The following is an 18,103-nucleotide window of genomic DNA, read 5'->3' as shown; positions in this document are numbered from 1 at the left end:
ATTCTGGGATCCTGTGATCCTGGGCTTGTTAGATCACCTGGGAGTAGGGCTTCCTCTGTGTGTTGTGGAACGCCAGCTGCAGAGCTTGCACCCAAGGTCTGCTCAGGACACCAACCCAGACAGACCGGACGGAACCCCAGTCACTGGGCTGGCGGAGTTCCTGTGTGCCTGGTTCCGCTGGCCCCAATTACTCCCAGTGTTGGGACAGATGTTGGTTCCTGCTCACCTCTGATCCTGGGTATGTCAGAGCGCTTGGGAGTGGAGCTTCCTTTGGGTGTTGTGGGACTCGGAGTTAACTGGTTTAAAGTATTATTTATTCTTAATTTTCCTAGGTATTGGCAAATTATTGTGCTAAAGGATTGTGTCAGTATTTGAAAATGCTCAGCAGTATTTGGAATATGTAAAACCTTTGTTCATAATCTGACTTCATCAAAAGACCTTGCATTGCCCTTGGTTAAACAGCACAGTAGCCATCAGTAGGAGTGGCAAGCTTTAAAGAGCAACCTTCAGTTTCATTTTCATGACTTCCTAGAAAAATTAAACCTTTATCGTTAATGTGGTTGGGATTGCAGTAAAAGAAATCAGTCATGTTGATTTCATCCCCTGAGCAGAAGGTTGAACTGCATCCATTGCCTCTCCTTAGGGCAGGGATTTCCAGCACAAATTAGCAAAGTCATCCCCAAGCCATTGAGTTTCCTGCCACCTCAGTAATAGCATGGCCCAGTGCCTTGTACTGATTGTAGTGTCTTTTCTAGGAGTGAGTAATCCAGTTATCTCACTAGGAGTTTTAAAGCTCACACGTAGTATTCTATCTGTATTGCTGCTGTTTAAAAAAAAAAAAAAAAACAACAAAAAAAACTTTATGGTTTAAAACAACCCAGATTTATTGCTTTCCAGGTACCTAGGTAAGGAGACTACAGATCCATCCTGAAACCCATAAACATAGTCCAGAGAACAGCAGTGCTATGTACCTTCCTTCCTGGAGATTGTGGGCAAAGGCCACCTTTTCTAATGCTTTCCTAAGGGCTGCCCGTATTCCTTGGCTCTTGTGCCACTTTCATTGCATCTTCAGAATCAGCAGTAGTTCATCCCACTGACCTCATTTTCTCTTCCTGTCTGCCCCAACCCTGACTGCGTGCGTGCATGCGTGCGTGCGTGCGTGCATGCGTGCGTGTGTGCATGCGTGCGTGTGTGTGTGTGTGTGTGTGTGTGTGTGTTTTCTCCCTGGTCCATGTAATTACTCTATATACACCTGATATCCAAGCTGTGTTCTCTGTCTTAATTAAGACCGTCTGATTAGCAACCATTCATCTGGTTGACATCTAAATTCTCATTTGCCATAGAGTGTAATATATTCCCAAGGTTAGGGATCAGAGCATGGTAACCTTGGTTGGGCCATTATTCTGCCTGCCGCTGTGCTCAGTACTTATTTACTGCTTGAATTAAAGTCATGTCTGATATAAAACAGCTATCTCTAATATAAACAGAAATTAGGAGGAAGAAGCAGGGAAATCAGAGGTTCATATTCAACCTCAGCTATATAGGAGATTGAGGCCAGCCTGTCACAAAGAGGAATAAGAATAACAGCAGAACCAGCTACATTGTTTCCACACATGTTTGCAAGAGCAGCTTGACAAATACAGATGTTATCTATGACTCTTGTCATCTCATCCAACATTTTATTTTTGTTGTAAAGTTACAAGTAGCCTAGCTGAAAATGTGTTGTTTATATATGTTCCCTGTGGCATAAATTCTAAAATATAGCTTAAGACTTATGTATTTGCTGCTTGTGTTGGAAATATTGTCTTGCTTGTCAGTCAGGAAGACATTGTTTGACATGAATGTTCTTACAAATTGGCTACAACATTATGAACATTCAAATCTAGATAACAGCTATACAGTATACTTTATATGTCTGAATTATGCAGGAATAGGCAGTTTTACAACCATGGTTTCTAGAAACTGTAATAACAAGAAAATAAAATCTAGTTGAGGATTAATTTCAAAGAATAGTGGCCATGAAGTTCATGTGACGGGCAGGATTCAGTACTTATGTTTAAGTTTGTTTTTAATTTGATGCTTGATAATTCTTCAAACTGAGACTGGTTTTAACTTTCTTATTAAAATATTATACAACTTCTCTAGCAGCAAAAATTACAGCCAAACAGTTGTCTTAACAAAGTGTATACTCAAAGGCTAGAAAGATGGCTCCATCCATAAAATGCTTACTGCACAAACATAAAGACCCAAGTGTGATCCCCAGCACCCATGTAAGAAGCCAGGCATGGTGGCACATGTGTGTAATCCCAGTGTCCAGAGGGTAGAGGCAGGAGAAACCCTGGAGCTGGCTGGCCAGCCAGCCTAGCCTCGTCAGTGAGACTGTCTCACGTAACAAAGGAGATGGCTGTCCTTAGGAACAGCACTGTAGGTTGACCTCTACCTTCCAATATGCACATGCATACAATTGTACATGTAGAAGCACTCAGACACACACACACACAAGTTTTCACATTTATAGCGAGGAGTCTATGAAGACACTCTTATGAGGTAAATCTGGACTGATATTTTGAACTTGCAGTTCTCCAAACTTGAAAGAAGATGGAAGTCCATGACAGCCTAACCTGTAGGAAGAGTTGGGTGGACAGTATTGACAACGGACATTCTGCCTGCCTCAGCCCATAAACTCACGCTGATTACCATTGTATTGTACATGGCCAGAATTACAGGTGCAAAGGTTCCTTAGCCAGTTCTTTGACAATAATAATAAAGTGCAATTAAATTTCAGATAATTTGAAGAGAAAGGTGGCCCAGAAAAGACACTAGCTGAGCATTTTTTGAGGTCTTCATCTTGGACCACATCTATGACAAGGACTGTCGTAATGAATACCTAAGAGAAAGCTGTTAGGCTGTTCTTCTGCTAGACACTTTGCTTATCATTACAGTTTGTTTAAAACTGAATGAAACAAGTTTGTTTCCCAGTCCTCTCAAGTTTGATGTTTACAAAGATAACGTACTTTTAAGTAGATATTTTCTTTATAAATTTAGGTAATATGTACTCATTGTTGAGAAGACTGGAAACATAAACAAATGACCTTGAGCCCCGCTAACTAGAACCGTGCTTTAAAAATATTGTATATAACCTATCAAATTTAGCGTGAGGCAAGATTAAGTGTAAAGGAGATTTAAATGTATTCACAGTTATTCTCATGTTTCTAAAGGCTTGTGAAGCTCACTGTTGGTAGGAACTTAAGTTGATTCAACTGCTTTGGAGAAAATTAACCAAAAACATAAAGTGCATTTCCTGTGACTTAGACATGCTCTCTTCAAAGGGAAGAGCATATCCAGACACCTGCCCAGAGAATATCACACTATTTTTAAGTAAAATATGAATAACCTAAATTTTAGAAATAAATTAGGGCTTTATTAACCATAAGCTAAGTGTAGTTACTTAAAGCAAAATATAAACCACTAAAATTGAGGTTGGACTGGAGATACAACTTTGTTGGTGGAATGCTTATATCCATCCCAACAGTACATAAGCTGGATGTGGTGACCCACCTGTGTAATCCTTACAGTTTGGAAGTAGATCAGAATTTCATCCTCAGCTTCACAGAGACCAGCCTGGGCCACATGAGACCTTGTGTCAAAACTAAATCAAGATTTTGGAGAGATGGCTTAATAAGTAAAGTACTTTCCGTGCAGTCCTAGAGACCCACAGAAGAGCCCAAGTGCAACAGCACGTGAGTTACCCAGCACTGGGGAAGCATGAACAGGAACCCTGCTGCCAGCCCATCTGGACAAGTGAGTGAAGGGGCAGCAAGAGACTCAAAAAGTCAGGTGGAGAGCAGTGGACAGGGACACCTGACATGGAACTTCTGGCCTTGGTGCAAGTATGATCAAACACATACAGAGAAGAAGAAGGAAGGGAGGGAGAGGGAGAAAGAGAGAGAGATGAAAGAGAAATGAAGGTGATAACTTGGTCAGAGAATTGCTTGCTTTGCAAGTATGAGGACCTAAATTCTGTCCCCAACTCCCACATAAAAAGCCAAGTGTAGTAGCACATCACATGCTTGTAATCCCAGCACTGTAGAAATTCCAGAGGCAGAGATAGGAGGATCCTGCGAACTCATTGACTAACCAGACTAGCCTAATTTGTAAATCACAAATTCAGTAAGAGATCCTGTCTCAGAAAATAAGGTGGCTGTTACATGAGGAGGGATACCTGAAGTTACCCTCTGGTCTTCACATGCACATGAACACAAATACACATATCTGCATATACACAGAATAAGTAAAATTAACAATCCATCTGAATTTACTGGGAGAGACATTCAATGAAGTAGGCAGAGGAGTGGGCTAGGGAAAGGTATAATACACTAGTTATTCCCATTTTTAAAAATTATTACACTGGTTGATTGGTTGATTGACTGTGTTGGAGAATACCTTGCATGGATTATGCACATGCTGCGGTATGCATGTGGAGATCAGAGGAAAACTTTTCAGAGCAGGTTTTCTTATCTTACCATGTAGGTGGCCAGTGATAGAACCCAGTTCATCAGCATTGGCAAGTGTCAACCTACTGAGTCATGCCATGGAGCACATGTTCTTATTTCTGTAAAGATATCCACATAGCAGTGGGAAGGATAGAAGTTACCATGACATATCTAACAGTAGATAACTCTGAAAGTGAGATTTCAAGTAATTTTGATTCTTTTCTCCATTCTGTGTATATTGTTTATATTTGAAGTACAATACTTAGTTATAATCAGGGAGAAAAAAAACTTGAACTTTGTTAGCATTAAAACCCATGCAGCTAGAGATGGCTCAGCAGCCAAAAGCACTACATGGTCCTGCAGAGGACTTAGGTTCTGTTCCCAACACCCACATGGCAGCCATGGGTCCAGGGAATCCCATGCCCTCTTCTGCCCTCCTTGGGCACCAGGCATACATGTGGCACAAGATATACATACAGGCAAAATAACCCATGTACCTAATTAAGAACTGTACAGCAGAGAGCTGATATACAGTGAACCACTATTTAGAAGTAGCCAGTGCTTAATTGGAGCAAATGGACAGTTTAACAAAAGTAGGTGTGTGTGTGTGTGTGTGTGTGTGTGTGTGTGTGTGTGTGTGTGTGTCTGTGTGTGTGCATGTGTACATGTGTATGCACACATACATGTGTGGGAGGGTTACATGTGAAAGTCACAAGTCATCCTTCAGAGTTGTTCCTAGATTACCTTTTGTTTTTCTAGACAGGGTCTCTTCCTAGGCTTGCTGTGCTTACGAGCCCCAGGGATCCACCCATTTCTACCTCACAAGTACACACCACCACTCCCAGCTTTCTTTATATAGACTGGAGCTTGAATTCAGGTCTGCATGCTTGCATAGCAAACACTTTACTGACAGCGCCGTCTCTTCAGTGCCAGAAGAAACTTTATTTTTATTTTTATTTATTTATTTTTTTATTACATATTTTCTTTATTTACATCTCAAATGTTCTCCCCGTTCCTGGCTTCCCCTCTGAAATATCCCCATTCCCTTCCCCCTCCCCCTGCTCACCAACCCACCCTCTCCTGCTTCCTAGGCCTGGCATTCCCCTACACTGGGGCATAGAGCATTCACAGGACCAAAGGTCTCTCCTCCCATTGATGACCAACTAGGCCATCCTCTGCTACATATGCAGCTGGAGCCATGAGTCCCACCATGTGTACTCTTTGGTTAATGGTTTAGTCCCTGGGAGCTCTGAGGGTACTGGTTGGTTCATATTGTTGTTCCTCCTATGAGACTGTAAACCCCTTCAGCTTCTTGGGTCCTTTCTCTAGCTCCTTCATTGGGGACCCTATGCTCAGTCCAATGGATGACTGTGAGCATCCACTTCTGTATTTGTCAAGCACTGGCAGAGCCTCTCAGGAAACAGCTATATCAAGCTCCTGTCAAGCCAGCACTTGCTGTCAACCACAATAGTGTCTGGATTTGATGATTGAATATGGGAAGGAGTCCCAAGTGGGGCAGTCTCTGAATTGTCCTTCCTTCAGTCTCTGCTCCACACTTTGTCTCTGTAACTCTTTCCCTAGGTATTTTGTTCCCCCTTCGATCTAAGTGTGGATTGAAGTATCCACACTTTGGTCTTCCTTCTTCTTGAGTTCCTTGTGGTTTGTGGATTGTATTTTGGGTATTCCAAGCTTTTAGGCTAATATCCACTTATCAGTGAGTGCATACCATGTGTGTTCTTTTGTGATTGGATTACCTCATTCAGGTTGATATTTTCCAGATCCATCCATTTCCCCAAGAATTTCATAAATTCATTGTTTTTAATAGCTGAGTAGTACTCTTTTAACTGCAACTCTGTAAATCACCCTTGCTCCAATCAAGTAAAGATTATATGGGCAAATTGAAAATATGGCAGTCTCATTGGTTGGAATAGTATGTTTTTTGTTTTTGTTTGTTTGTTTGTTTGTTTGTTTGTTTTTATTCAGGGATGAATCAGGCTGGTAAAAATGTGACAGAAGTAGGGTTAAAAAGTTAGAAGAACCTTGAAGTCATCTAATTGGGTCTTTTCAGCTAATAGGGAAGTAACTCAGGCAAGGAAGACATACTTATTCTGACCTATGAAGGCTTAGCCACTGTACTTCCAGTAGAGCATTGAGCAAATGTGGCATCAAGACACAGCCAGGAGTGTGTTGACTACCTACCCATACACCTCACACACTGAAGCACAGACAGCAGTTCAAGAGTGTAATGCTAGATGATACATACAGGAGTGTGTGTGCATGTAATGCTTGACTATACAGGAGTGTGTATCCATGTAATGCTTGACTAAAAGGGAGTGTGTATGCATGTAATGCTTGACTGTACAGGAGTGTGTCCATGTAATGCTTGACTAAAAGGAAGTGTGTATGCATGTAATGCTTGATGATACAGGAGCATCTATCTATACAGTCTCTGATGAGAAATCAAGAGGAGGATAGTTGGCTTCACAAAAGAAATGTCATTTGGTTCAATCATCTAGCCTTTGTCAAAAGCATAAGTGTGTGCCAGCAGCACTATGTGCAGTGGCAGAAAAGACTTGTCTTAGTTGGGATTTCTGTTGCTGTGATATAATACTAACCAAAAGCAACTTGGGGAAGAAATGGTTTATTTCATCTTACACTTTGAGATAACAGCCATCACTGAGAGAAGTCAGAGCAGGAACTTAAGCAAGGCAGGAGCTCAAGCAGAAGCCATGGAGGAATACTGCTTACTGGCTTGCTCCTCATGGATCCCTCAGCCTACTTTGTAATAGCATCCAGTACCACCTGTCCAGGGGTGGCACCTATAGTGGGCCCTTCAGGCTTGCCTACAGCCCCATCTTAGGAAGGCATTTTCTCAATTATGGTTTCCTCCTCTCTGATGATGCTTTCTTGGGTCAAGTTGAAAAACAAAAACAAATAGGCAGCCCAGTGCTCTTAAAGGAGCCACAAGGATACCTCCCAGAACCTCTTTAAAACTTAGGCTAAGTTGGACCAGTGAAATGACTGAATGGCCTGACACTTGGGTTCAGTCTCTGGGACCCACACAGTGGAAAGAAAGAACCTCAGACCTCCACCTATGGGGCACATGTGTGCACCCCTACACAGTCAATTAATTAATTGAAATGTAATAAAGTTTGCAAAACATTTGGGATAACACAAACACTTTCTGAATTATAAACATTTCCTTGGCATGTCAGACAAACTTGGGGTGCTATAGGTATGGTTTGTCCCAGGGCGTAAACAAAGGTAGGGTTTTGCTGCTTCTTCAGACCCATTCTCAGGCTTCCTCAGAAGGCACTCTGATAGGCCTCTCTAGTACCACCTACCTCACTTAGGAAATCCCATCTCAGAAATAACCACTGTGACTAATAGAAAAGAATGCACTGGCTAGGCTCCCATGTGGGGAAGAGGAAGTCAGGGATATAGTTGTGATAAAGAAGGAAATTCTGGGTACTGACCAGCAAAAACTAGACATGGACAGCAAGTGGTGCCGGTTTTGATTTATCATATTTTGAGATAAAAATTATAGTGTCTTAGTGTTTCAATGTGTTATACTATCCGTGATAGTGTCATAACTTGAAAATTCTGAATTAAAAAAAATACTCTGCTTCTAGTTCTTAAGGGGAATATATTTTTTAATGAGTGCATCATACTATAAGATGTCAGTTTTTATACTGCTGCCAGAGAGTGGTTTTCCATGTTGTTTTCATATATTAAAATGAATATCATTGCAAGTGGAACAGTTACTGAATATGAGTAAGTTGCATATAAGGCTTGAACTACTGTCCCTACAGAAATGTGTCATATCCTGCTCTAAAGGACCACTGATGATTGACTCAAACTTGCCTTCCTAGATCATCACTCATGTTTCTACATTTAAATTGGTTATTTTGTTTAAAATGTTTACCTTTATCTAACTTGGCAGTGAAGTGGTTTCCATCTGCTGCTGAATGGATTTACTGAATCCAGTATCTTAGGGCTCTCATTGGAGATGTAGTTTTGAACAGTGTCTCAATTTGGAACTGATTCAACAGTTAAGTGCACTGGCTGCTCTTCCAAAGGACTCAGGTTGAATTCCCAGGATTCACATGATAGCTCACAGCCATGTATTACTCCAGTTACAGGATACAGCATTCACACAAACACACACATAGATGAACTACCAATGCACATAAAATAAAAATAAATCATTAAGAAAAAAACAGTGTCTTGATTAGTTAGAGAAAGCACAAGTGTTGTCTGTAGGTCACTTAATAGGAGTAAAGTGTTTACTGCCATTTTATATAATTGGATGCATGCGCTCATATATTGTGCTCGGAGGAAAATATAGTTGGATTGCTGGCACATGTCATCGTCTTTAGTGAAGTGAGTTGCTGCAGAACAGTGAACTGTCAGCTGGAGGCCTAGAGGATGCACCCTTCCAGATGACAGAGTTTAGTCCACAGTCACATCTCAGATGCCAGCTCACCTTCCCCTGTGTAGAACTACTCTAAATATAGTTCCTAGTTCTTTTCTTAAATAGAGCCAGTGAAAACAACTCTGCCTTTCCTTTGTGACTCAGGGCCAATGAACATTCATTGCACTGTCAGGAAATGGAAAACGGGGGGCTTTGTTACTTGATGTAAAGTCAAAGTGAACTGGGAGATCTTTTAGGGGTTTGTTTGTTTGTTTGTTTGTTTGTTTGAGACAGGGTTTCTCTGTATAGCCTTGGCTGTCCTGGAACTCACTCTGTAGACCAGGCTGGCCTCGAACTCAGAAATCTGCCTGCCTCTGCCTCCCAAGTGCTGGGATTAAAGGCATGTGCCACTACCGCCCAGCAAACTTTGAGATCTTAGTGTGCAATATATTCTCTTCTATTTGTTTGGTTGTCAGTTGGTTTTTTTTTTTTTTTTTGAGACAGGATCTCAGTATGTAGCCCTTGTGTCAAACTCATAATCCTGCCCTTGAGTGCTAAGGTTAAACTACTTCTCTCTAGTACCTCTTGGTTTTGATCCTGAGCAACCTTACATGCTAAAAATTCTGACATTGTATCACTTCTTTACACATATTACAGAGAGAACATAGGAGTCTATAAATTCCAAGTGTTAAGTGGATGGAGCAGGCCTATAGAGACTCCTAAGCATGTATGGGAAGATGGATGCTCTGGTATTTACAAGGTTGTTAAGTAGATACTCTAGTAATATTTTGAAGAGAGTTACTCAAAAGGAAAGGAATCCATGCTGGCATTTGCCAAGATAATTACCATGACATTTTAGAATTTAAGACCTGAAAATTACTGCAATAAAGATGTGTGTCAGGTCATAACTCTTCCCTTGCTAAACCTTTATCTGGCAAAGCTCCATGCCATTTGCTGTCACCTCCAAAAAAGAAAGCCAACAGTCAATAGCTACTCTTCCCGTCAGCTATATCTGATGTTTCTGTTAGCTGCTCTATCTTTTTAAACCAAAGGCTTCAAGGAGACCCAATACACTTCCCTTACAGCGGGATGTGAGGAAAGTCCTGCACCCTTGCCTTGTGAGCAGCTTAAGCTACAAGGAAGATTATTCTCTAGCTCCAAAATGTTGCCTCTATCTGTCATATTCTTCCTGAAAGCCCTTCAGAACCAGGGAAACAATGGGCTTGAGTGTTTGAGATTGAAGGAGATTGTTATCTGATATCTACTCAGCTAAAAATGTTGTGAGTATCCTTGTTTATGTGTTTGGCTCCCTGTTTAAGAATGCTGCAGTGTGCTAGAGTTTGTTTTGCTAAGTGAAGTACCATGTACTAGTGATGAATATGTTAGTATATATTATAAATAATCCTACAGACATGAGAGCATATCTCTAAGCCTGCTGCCAGTATGTGGGGTTCATCTTCTATATTTAAGATGAATAGCATAGTCACCTGATCTGTTGATCAGAGAACATGCACTCTAAGTAATAAATTTACAGCTGATCTTATATCATCTTTGATTTATGATTTTTTCCAAATAGACTTAAAAATGTATTTTTAATATTTTCTTTTTTATCACTTCCAAGTCTATTCAAATATGAAGCATGCTGTCAAAACTAGACAATTTGGTATTTTTTGCTATTATAGGTATGGAAAGTATTTAAGGGAAATTATTTCATTGTTTGTTGCCAAGGGCTCTTGCTCACTGAGCAGCCCCCCACCCCCCAGCCCTCCCTATATGCAGTCACTTTTGAAATGCCCTGAGCAGGTAACACAAAGTAGAATGGTGATGGGCCAGCAATTGAAATCAGTAAATGAAGCTTCATTCCTCTAAGTAGACACTAATGAAATGGGAGTTTAATTGATTTATGTATTACTTTCTTGCAGGTGGACTCACCAATGAACTTGAAGCATCCCCATGACTTAGTCATATTAATGAGACAAGAAACAACAGTTAACTACCTCAAAGAACTAGAGGTAAGACAACTGAATGTATACTGTGCAGCTGAAGTGTCTACCTCCCAGAAGCTGACTGTGGTCAGAGAACAGCTAGAGCATATCATTGAATCCAGTTCCTATGACTTGCCCGAGGTTTGAGATCTTGCTTTGAGACAGAGTCTTTCAAATTACTTTGTCAAAGTGGAGTATGTGTGTATGTGTTTTATTAATTAAATTTGTTCCTAGAGTTTACATATGTATGTAATACATACTGACTACTCTCACGCCTACCTCCTACTACCCTGTCTACCCCGTCCTCTCCATCAAAGGGATTTGAGTAATAGAGAACCGAGTGCCCTGGAGTAGGTAGTAATCTAATGCTCCCCTCACTTAACCCTCCAGTAGGTTCTGTGTCATCCCCCCTCCCCTCATTAGAAAGAGGATGTGTTTCTGGTACGCTCTGAGAAGAGCATGTTGAAAATATGAAAAGGAAGGAAGGAGCTGGACTGAGCTGGACTTGATCACTCACGTCTTAAATCCCAGCACTCCAGAGGCAGAGAGGCAGGTGGACTTCTGTGACTTTGAGGCTACTCTGGTCTGTATAAAGAGTTCCAGGACTACACAGAGAGACCTTGTATCAAAAGAAAAGAAAAATATCAGGAGAAAGGAGCTGGGCAAGTAGCACACATCATCATCCCCTTAAGGTCTGGACCAATCTAGTATACAGGGAGGTACTATCTACAAAAAAGAGGGAAAAAGGTTTTCATAAAACCTAAAAATTATAGTTTTCATTCGTTCTGAAGGAGTAAAAACCAGGGTCTCAGTATCATGGTTTTTCTCATGGTTAAGTCAAAAAGTCTTAACCAGTTTGTTCCATGAAAACTTGAAACTTATATGTGGAAAAAGTAAAATGCAATTTTGTTTAATGAACAAACCAAGCAGCATTTTTAGACACTGATTTTTGTCATATCTATGAGCTGAGTTTGCTCAATATCATGCAGTGACTGGAAAAAACTAGACTTTCCCCCAGTAAATTGTCTACTTAAAGTTATAGTGTAAATAATATCCAGAATTTGAAGGAAACTGAGTTACAGAAAGATGCCAGGTTCTTACTGGGAATAAGCAGGAGTAATGAGTGTAGAGTGAAGAGCCTTCGAGCAAGAAGGATCCCAAGGACCTTACAAGGAGGTAACCAGATCTGAAGACACGACCCGCCACCTGCTCGGGCTCTCAGGCTCTCAGGGAAGAACTGGAGGCAAAAGGCTCAAGGCTTGTTCTCTGGTTTTGGTTTGAGGAGGTTTTGTGCTTTTCTCTCTTAATTTACCTTCTATTAAAAAAACAATATGACCAAACTTGGGGAACATGGGTTTATTTGGCTTTATGTATCCCCATCACATTCCATCAGGAAGGGAAATCAGGGCAGGAACGGAAGCAGAGACCTTGGAAGAACACTGCTTACTGGCTCATGGTCAGCTATTTTTTATAACTCCCAGAACCGTCTTGCCAGGGCTAGCACCCTTCACAGTGAACTGAGCCCTCCAACCTCAAGGCATTTAGTCAAGAAGCCTTACAGGCTTGCCTATGGGCCAGTCTGATGGAGGCATCTTCTCAGTTAAGGTTCACCACTTCACAGGTGACTGAGCTTGTGTCAAGTTGTCAAAAGAAAAAAAAAAAGTGAAAAACCCAAGAAAACAAAAACAAACAAACAAATAAACAACAACAACAAAACCCTGACTAGTACAGTTTTGTGGGCATTGAACCCAGAGCATGCTAGGCAAGCACTGTACCACTGAGCTATTACTTTTTTTTTTTTTTTAGATTTATTAATGTATCTGAGTGCACTGTAGCTGTCTTCAGACACACTAGAACAGGGCATCGGATCCCATTACACATGGTTGTAAGCCACCATGTGGTTGCTGAGAATTGAACTCAGGACCTCTGGAAGAGCAGTCAGTGCTCTTAACCACTGAGCCATCTCTCCAGCCCCTGCTATTACTTTTTTAGTGATATAAATAGAAGCATTCAGTTTAATGATATGTGATTAATTTAGCCCATAATTGAAATACAAAGAAAAAGTACTGGACCAGTTTTGGAGTAAGTTTAGTGTGGGAATTTATGCTTACTTCATATAGATAAGAGAGATAGATGAGATACAAATACAAATAGAAAAGGGAAGCTGAGGAGACCCTGTAGCAGGACCCCCGAGATCTTTCAGATACTGGACCACCAAACAGGCAGCATACACCAGCTGATATGAGGCCCCCAACACACATGGCGTCTGTGCTTCAGCTCTGCGGCCCTAAGACACTTGCTGTACTCTGGGTAAGATAAGGAGGGGCAGGGCCAGGCTCATGGCTCCGGTGTGGGTACAACCAAGTTTTGCTCAGTTCTGCAGCATATCAGGTACATGGAGTAGAAACTCCACTATGCTAAGTAAGATCTGGTTCTGACTGGAGCTGGGTAGACACTGGAAGCTGAGACAGGACAGGAGTCTGCTGTGGAGGACTAGGAAGTAGATAGGTTAAGCACTACTGAAGAGTTTTGACCTGAATAACTAAAAATGAAGATGTTTTCTGGCATACAAGCAGCAACCCCAGTCCGTCACTTGAGTGAAAACATGAAGGATGTACTATGTAAGAAGAAATAAATTGAGTAGAAGTATATAGCATATACAGCGGGAATACTAGAGCCTTGGAAAAGCTGCTAAATTTATTCATTTATGGTATACTAACGGATTAAACTGTGTGAAATTTTAACAATATGTAGTTGGAGTGGGACATAGTTAAAACAGTTTATACTATTTTATGATGTTCAGGAGGAAATGAACAGAAATCCCATTGAATATTTTCAGCACATCGAAAATGTGGGAAGAGCTCCGTGCTTAAGTAGTCTTGCCAAATATGTAATTAAATCACATCAATCATTTTTCTACCACCAGTTTCCTTCTCATTGTTCCTTTACTTGTTTAAAATACTGAGAGAAGACTGCAGGCTTCCTCAGACTGCCACGAAATCTGTGACACAGACAGGTTCTTACCCAGAATCCCCCGTCAGTACTTAGAGAAATCTAGAGGACCATGCTAAGGAACTAAGAGAACCTTCAATTACAAAAGTTCCAGAAGACTAGCAGATTCTCTAGGATAGATAGCCTGGTTCTTTAAACAAGTTGTATGAGGAGGCGAGAGAGGAAAATATAACCAAATCTATTGTGGATTTTATTGAATTCTTTTTTAAGACTTTAGTTTTGAATTTTTTTTTTTCAAAGACAGGGTTTTCCTGTATAGCCCTGGCTGTCCTGGAACTCACTCTGTAGACCAGGCTGGCCCTGAACTCAGAAATCCGCCTGCCTCTGCCTCCCAAGTGCTGGGATTAAAGGCATGCGCCACCACTGCCCGGCTTTTGAAATTTTTATATAATTTTTTAAATCATATAATGAAATATGATACCTACTCCTACTTCCCTCTCCAACTCATCTCATATCCCCCCCCCGACATTTCTCCCTCCAAGCTTCATGTTTGTTTTTAATAACCTACTAAGTCATGTTCATGCTGCCAATATGTTCATGGGTGTGGGACCGTCCACTGGAGCGTGAACAACCCACCATGGGCCATCTGTCTCCCCAGTAAAGTGATTCTCCCTCTCTAGCTCTTCAGTATAAGGTAGGACCTTGACATCATCTGTGCTCTGTCTGTGCTGGGATTCTGGCTGCCTGAGCTTGCAGAGGTGACCACAGATCCTGTGAGGTGATGATTGTGATCTCAGGTCCTATCCAGAAGACTGTTTCACAGCCCCTCCTGTCCTCTGCCTCTTCACTCTCCTGGCTACTCTTTATTGATGTTGCAGTGGCCCTGATCCCTGCTGTGGTGAGCTTAACCCTGGTGTTTCATTTAGGGCTGAGCACTGAGTCTCTCATTCTCAGCCTCTTACACCATCTCCACTGAGTGCTGCCCACGGCAGACAGCAGCTTCTCTCAGCCGGGGTGAGAGCTGCCCAGGCCTGTCTGCTGGGAGTTAGGCTGCCCTGGCTAGCTGGATTCTGATGCAAGCAAGGATGTAAAACTGGATTTCAGAAGGAGGGAAGAAGGAAATATTTGGGTACTGGAATATGGACTAGGTAATATTTGGGTACTGGAATATGGACTAGGTAAAATTACATTTAATATTAAGAGATTGTTACTTTAAATATGTGACAATGGTATGATAGTTTTAGGCTTCTAAGTTATTTTCTTTCAGAAACAAAAATATGTACTGATAAAAAATTAAAATGGGGGTAGGGGTGGGCAAGAGATGGCTCAGCAATTAGGAGTACTTGCTGCTCTTCCAAAGGACCAGGGTACAATTCCTGGCACCCACATGGTGGACACACACACACACACACACAAAATGAATCTTAAAAGTTTAAAAATCTCATGGTGAAAAGATGGAAAGTCAGGAGGAACCCCAGATATGAGTGAGCCTGTCTAAAGTTTTGACTGACTGGTTGGCTAGATGGCCTAGTGGGTAAAAGTGCCTGGCACACAAGCCTGACAGTAATTGGATCCCTAGGATCCCCTGTGGAACCAACTCCAAAAGGTATACTTTGACCTTCACGTACATGCCAATGGAGGCACTTATATACCCTTAATAAGAATAAATAAAATTAATTTTTTAGGTAAAAAAGTTCTGAAAAATTACATGTCTATTCACATTCCATTGACCAAAGAAGGTCACATGGCTAGGCTTGTTATGTACATTAGAAAAAGAGTGGGGTTGGAAGAGGCCATATGCTCTTTTTAATAGGAAAATCTTTTTTTTAGAATTTATTTTTAATTTTATTTTCTAGCTGTGGATATACATGTATGTCTTTGTGGGGATGTGTGCGTATGAATGCAGGCACCCCAGAAGAGGACATCAGATCCCCAGGAGCTGGAGTTACAGGTATTTGTGAGCACCTGCCAGGGGTGCTGGGAACTGAACTCAGGTCCTCCAGAAAAACCATGATGCACTCTTAGTCACAGAGACATCTCTTCAGCCCCTTCTGCTTTTTGAGACAGGGTCTAAGTGGCTTAAGTAAAACATAGCTTACCTACCAGAGGGCCACAGGAACTGAATGCTAGGAACTGAACTTAGGTCCTCTGGGAGATCAGCAAGTGCCCTTAACTACTGAGCCATCTCTCCAGCCCCTAAGGTTCTGTCATGTCTCTGTCATGTCTGGAGAAAGGTTTCACAGAACTCTGCTGTCCCAGGCTTGTAGGAGTGTGATATTGATGTCTCTAATAGGGCTGAGCACTCACTCCACAGTCTCTTGTTCTCTGCACCTTGCCCATGGTGACTGTAACTCACCATACACAGCAGAAAGAAGCGTCTCTGACTAAGGTCGAGAGATGCTGAGCTATGGCTACAGTGATGAGTGTTTACAGTACATTAAAGCTAAATCCTGGTACTGAGTTTTCCTCTAGAACCCTTGACCTGCCCAGATACAAGTTTTTGTCCCAGTTATCTGGACATTAAAAAAGATTTGTGTATGTGTGCCAGGTATATGCCTGTGAGTGTCGGTGTTTGTGGGGACCAGAGGAGGGCATCAGATCCCTTACAGTTGGAATTACGGACTGTTGTGAGCCACCTGATGTGAATGCTAGGAACTGAACTTAGGTCCTCTAAGAGAACAGCAAGTGTTGTTAACTGCTGAGTCATCTCTCTAAGCCCCTAAGGTTCTGTTTTTATAGAAAAGAAAAAAATTTAGAGAAGCATTGATATGTTTTTATACATACTGATGTGTTTTTATACATACATTCACATGGAAATATACAGCTATAATGGCTGATACATGCAATATTAAAATATAGTGTTGAGTTTAGCAAGGGTTAGAGTAATACATCAGCATAAAACCATTTATGCAGAGAATTGAGGGGGTTTTTTGATCAATACATAATCAAAATAATATTTTAGGAGAGTAATAGAACAAATGAATCCTTCACATGGATAGCATTCAGAGAAGGTGGTGTGACTAAGGGCATTCTAGAATCCTCATCTTCCTATAACAGCGTTAGGGCTCATTAAGTTCTCCTTTGGTTTCAGTGCCATCTAACTGAAATATTTTTTACTCCATTTTTTTTCTTTTAACTTATATTTGTGTGTGCATGCATGTGTATGTGTGCGTGCGTGCGTGTGTGTGTATGTGTGTGTGTGTGTGTGTGAGCACAAGCACATGCATGATAGTTGAAAAGCAGCTTGTCAGAAGTTCTGCTGTACGTTCTAGGACTGATCAGATCCTCGGGCCTGGCAACACATGCCTTTCCCTGCTGAGCCATCTCACTGCTCCCCCCGGGTTTGATTTTCTTAACAGAAACAACTAGTTGCTCAAAAAATTCACATAGAGGAGAATGAGGACAGAGACACAGGTCTGGAACAAAGACACAATAAAGAAGATCCCGACTGCATCAAGGCCAAAGTGCCTTTGGGAGACCTGGACCTTTATGACGGCACATATATAACTCTGGAGAGTAAGGACATCAGGTAAAGCAGTTCTTGTTCCAAAGGTGAAATTGTCCTGGGTCAGTAAGGAAGAAGTTCCTGGATAATGTTTCATCACTGATGGGTTTATTGAAATTTGAAAGTTCAAAACACATAATATATATAGAAAGCTTGCAAACCAATTAGCTGGTTTTTATACCATGATTTAAAACTGAACTATTTACAGTAAAAAAATAAAACACAAATGCCCAGTAAACATGTGGAAATATTTCTCAGAATTTATCATATGAGTACAAATTAAAACAGTTTTATCTACATACTACCAAAAGTCCTTAAAATCGGTTACTCAGAGCATAGGAGGGCTTTGAGTGACATTTCTAGAAAGAATTTAGCAGTTATATAGTAGTCTTTGAAAGACCACCATCTTGCCTACTATTATTTTCTGATTCTTCATTTGTCTGTTTTAATTTGAATTCCTTAAGTATTTGACTTTTTATGGCAGCTGTGTAGAAAGCTACAAGTGTTGGCTATGTAATGTTGCTTAGAAGGTTGAGATGCAGGGAGAACGTGGGAAAGTTAGATGTTTCTCAGAACGTTGTTTTTACCTCTTTCATTCACATGCTGCTTCTTGATTTTAGGCCTGAGGATTTCATAGACACAGAATCTCCTGTCCCTCCAGACCCAGAGCAACCTGACTGTACTAAAATCCTAGAGCTTCCGTATAGTATACATGCTTTTCAGCACCTACGAGTAAGTGGAGAACTGGGGGGGG

General features: G+C 41.2%; 1 protein-coding gene across 4 annotated transcripts in view; it reads left to right on the top strand.

The window, feature by feature from the left end:
* Ttc17 (tetratricopeptide repeat domain 17) overlaps positions 1–18,103 on the top strand; it is a 114,321-nt gene that overhangs the window by 12,444 nt on the left and 83,774 nt on the right. For all 4 annotated transcript variants that reach the window (XM_031371120.1, XM_031371119.1, XM_031371122.1 and 1 more), the window contains exons 2-4: positions 10,830–10,919; positions 17,204–17,373; positions 17,970–18,081. In XM_031371120.1, coding sequence (XP_031226980.1) covers positions 10,830–10,919; positions 17,204–17,373; positions 17,970–18,081 — 372 coding nt within the window. The remainder of the gene's footprint in view (positions 1–10,829; positions 10,920–17,203; positions 17,374–17,969; positions 18,082–18,103) is intronic.

The sequence above is a fragment of the Mastomys coucha genome, unplaced genomic scaffold (genome assembly GCF_008632895.1).
Source record: "Mastomys coucha isolate ucsf_1 unplaced genomic scaffold, UCSF_Mcou_1 pScaffold15, whole genome shotgun sequence".
NCBI classification, from domain to species: domain Eukaryota; kingdom Metazoa; phylum Chordata; class Mammalia; order Rodentia; family Muridae; genus Mastomys; species Mastomys coucha.
This window is presented reverse-complemented; position numbering and strand designations above follow the sequence as displayed.